Source organism: Calidris pugnax, unplaced genomic scaffold (genome assembly GCF_001431845.1).
Source record: "Calidris pugnax isolate Ruff unplaced genomic scaffold, ASM143184v1 scaffold17, whole genome shotgun sequence".
Classification (NCBI taxonomy): Eukaryota; Metazoa; Chordata; class Aves; order Charadriiformes; family Scolopacidae; genus Calidris; species Calidris pugnax.
In genome coordinates, this window is record NW_015090794.1 from 2734092 (window position 1) to 2736932 (window position 2841).

Consider the following 2841-nt stretch of genomic DNA (forward strand, 5'->3'; position numbering starts at 1 on the left):
CTGTTGGTCCGAGCTGTGCTGGCTCAGTTGCTGTTTCATTTTGCACCACAGACTCTCTCCCTAAGGCTCCCTAAGGTGCTTGGTCACCTCCATCAGTGCCAAAGGGAGGGGTCACCAGGCTCGTAATCAGTCTGCCCCACTCTTCCAAAACAAGTCAGTCCTGCCCACCCCTGATAAGAGCTGGCTTTGGAGAGAAGAGGCTCCAGAGACCGGCTGTGGCCAACACGGACAGCCCCCCTGCAGCTCCACAGACCCACGGGGCCATCAAGGCTGTGAAATCAAGATCCAAGTCCCAACCAGGGCATGGCATTGCTGCAAACCCAGCCCCAGGGCAGCAGGAGCTCTACGGCCCCTCTGCTACAATTGTCCTGCACGGGACTTTTTCCTCTTCTCCTCCCACCATCTCAATTGCTTACGAGGGATGAGAATAAGGAAGGGAGATAGTAGTAAAATTAAACACAGCGCCACAAAGAAACCCCCAAGACACTGTGGTGTAGGCATGCACTGGGTATTTGATGGTGAAGGCACGTAGTATTGAGGAAAGCATCCATACCTGCCAAGTGTTCCTCCGGAACAGAAGAGTCCTTTCAGAAAAAAAAAAAATAAAAATAAAAAAAATCCCTTACTATTCCTTGATAGGAACAAAAAAAAAATAATCAATTGCTCTTTAACTGCTCCCTAACACGATGCACTTTTTGGATGCTATTGGTCACAAGAGCTATAAATACTGCATGTTTGTTAGCATGCTAGACACCAACTAGGAAAAAGAATCCCCAAACCAAACAAAAGAAAACACAACCTTAACTTCAAGTCAAAGGAATTATTCACATACTTAAAATGCTTTCTTCCTATGAACCATTTCGAACCTTGGCCATCGTCCCAAAACCTCTTTGCATGCTTAATTCACAATTCTTGCAAAACAAACAAACAAACAAACAAAGCTCCACCGCGTAAGGAAATGTTTTCTAAAATGTAATTTAAACAAAGGAATGAGAAAACATCCACTAAGTATGAAACTAATTCTGAATTCCCATCTGCAGCTGATGGCACCTTTCCAGCCTGCCCCCTCGACCAGAAGTGCTCTCACAAACGCCCAGCACTGGTCCTGCAAGAAGGATGTTCTCAAAGCCAGTTCTGCTCAAGGGAGCTCCCCAAGCGATACATAAGCCCAGGCCCAGGACTAAGAGAAATGACTTCAGGATTGCTCTAATACAGCCGTGTCTGCTCCAAAATGCCCAATGACCTCATCTTCACTACGTTTTCTATGGCGTCCCTCATGCCTGAAGCAGAGGGGACTGGGGAGAGCAGAACACCAGCAGCTTTTGAATCGCACGCTTCAGCTTTCTGGAACAGTCATTAGTGCAGCTCGAGTCGCCGAGAGGAAAGGGTTTGCAGGTGGGAAGTGTTAATGTTATCATATAAACACACACGTGCTGGAGACCGGAGGCAGGCAGGCAGTAGCACAGCGTAAAAAGTAGGTTCCCTCAGAAAATAGACGCTTCATCCATTTAATCTTTAGCATTTTGTTTTACTCTCTTTCTTGCAGAAAAGAGTGGAAAATTCCTATTTCAAACATGGCTGTCACTCAAAAATGCCTGCACGCACATACCCAGATGAACATCCCTGTTTTGCCTCATAAGAAAAAACCACCATGGTCGCTCTTTATGTACTCTGCACACAGATATTTTTTAGATACACAGCGAGTTTGTGGCTCCACACAATACCATGGGAGTTGGTCCACAAACCCAGGGCAAATCCCGCTCCCACTCGACTTGCCCACCCGGCACACACTGCCAGCATCACAGCCAGGCCCCGGCAGTGTGGGCAGGACACGTACCCACCCACCGGTGGAGCAAAGCCTGCGTGGAAGGCACAGCACCCCCCCTGCAACCTGGGGAACTCAGGAGCTGCTAGTAACTCGGTTTGACATCCTTGTTCCCAAGGTAACATCGGGACTTCCATGTCTGGCAGTCAGCTCTGATGGAGCCAGGCCTTAGCATTGGAGTGATGCAAAAGGCTTTCCAAAGATGCTGTGAAGCTAAAGCCCAAGCTCCAGCCTCAGGAGACACCTTCAGAATTTAGGCCCTATGTTTAAATGCAGAGCTTACAGTTTTGGTTTTTGTTTTGGTTTTTTGTTTATATTACCAGTATGTTCTGCCATCCATCACATCCAGTTTAAACACCAGCCCCCGTCCCCCCAAGGCCTCCTTCCACAGCCATAACCAGGGCTTTGACAGCCCAGAAGCTCCCTGAGAGCCTCCCGGATGGGTTATGGATGCGAAAAGCCAAGTCTCCAGCCGAGCAGACACTGACCTACTTGGGGCTGTGAGTCAGCTTAAAAACCTCGGCGCACCCCTGAGCCGGGAAACGAGAAGAGAAAAAAAAAAACCACCGTCAAACTTCCGAGCCGCCAGCGGGGCTGAACCCCGCCGCCACCCCCAGGGCCGGCTGCCCCCTGCGGCTCCCGGTTCTCCGGGGGCACAGCACGGCCCCCAACCCCGCGTCTCCGCTGCACCGGCGCGGGGGGGGAACACCGCACACCGCCCCCGGCCAGGTCCCAGCTTCAAGGGGGTCACCGCACAGACCCCAGCCCCGCTGCGAGGGGACATCCCCACCGCACCCCACGCTGCCCGGGGGACGCGGCCCGGCCCCCCCGCACCCCGGCCCGGCGGCGGCAGAGGAGGCGCTGCCCGTCCCCGCGGGTCCTACCGGGGTGCAGTCCCGGCCGCCCGCCCCACGTACCGGCTCGGAGCAGGGCGCCAGCTCCCAGGGCGGCCAGGGCGGTGCCGAGGCTCCGCCAGCCCCCGCCGAGCATGGTGCGACGCGCCCCGCCCGGTGCCC

General features: G+C 53.4%; 1 protein-coding gene across 5 annotated transcripts in view; it reads right to left on the reverse strand.

Moving 5' to 3' along the window:
* The window catches only part of HAGH (hydroxyacylglutathione hydrolase), a 13271-nt gene extending 10435 nt beyond the window's left edge, over positions 1-2836 (reverse strand). Inside the window, exons 1-2 of one of the 5 annotated variants that reach the window (XM_014936310.1) lie at positions 2743-2757; positions 2314-2355 (exon numbers count right to left, since the gene is read on the reverse strand). Coding sequence is in view for 2 of the 5 variants with exons in the window: in XM_014936304.1 (XP_014791790.1) it covers positions 2710-2815 (106 nt within the window). In the remaining 3 variants the exon portion in view is untranslated. Of the gene's footprint in view, positions 142-553; positions 585-2313; positions 2362-2709 lie in introns of those variants that run through there. The other 4 variants (XM_014936309.1, XM_014936307.1, XM_014936304.1 and 1 more) reach the window with 4 other exon arrangements.
* Between the last annotated feature and the right edge of the window lie 5 nt (positions 2837-2841).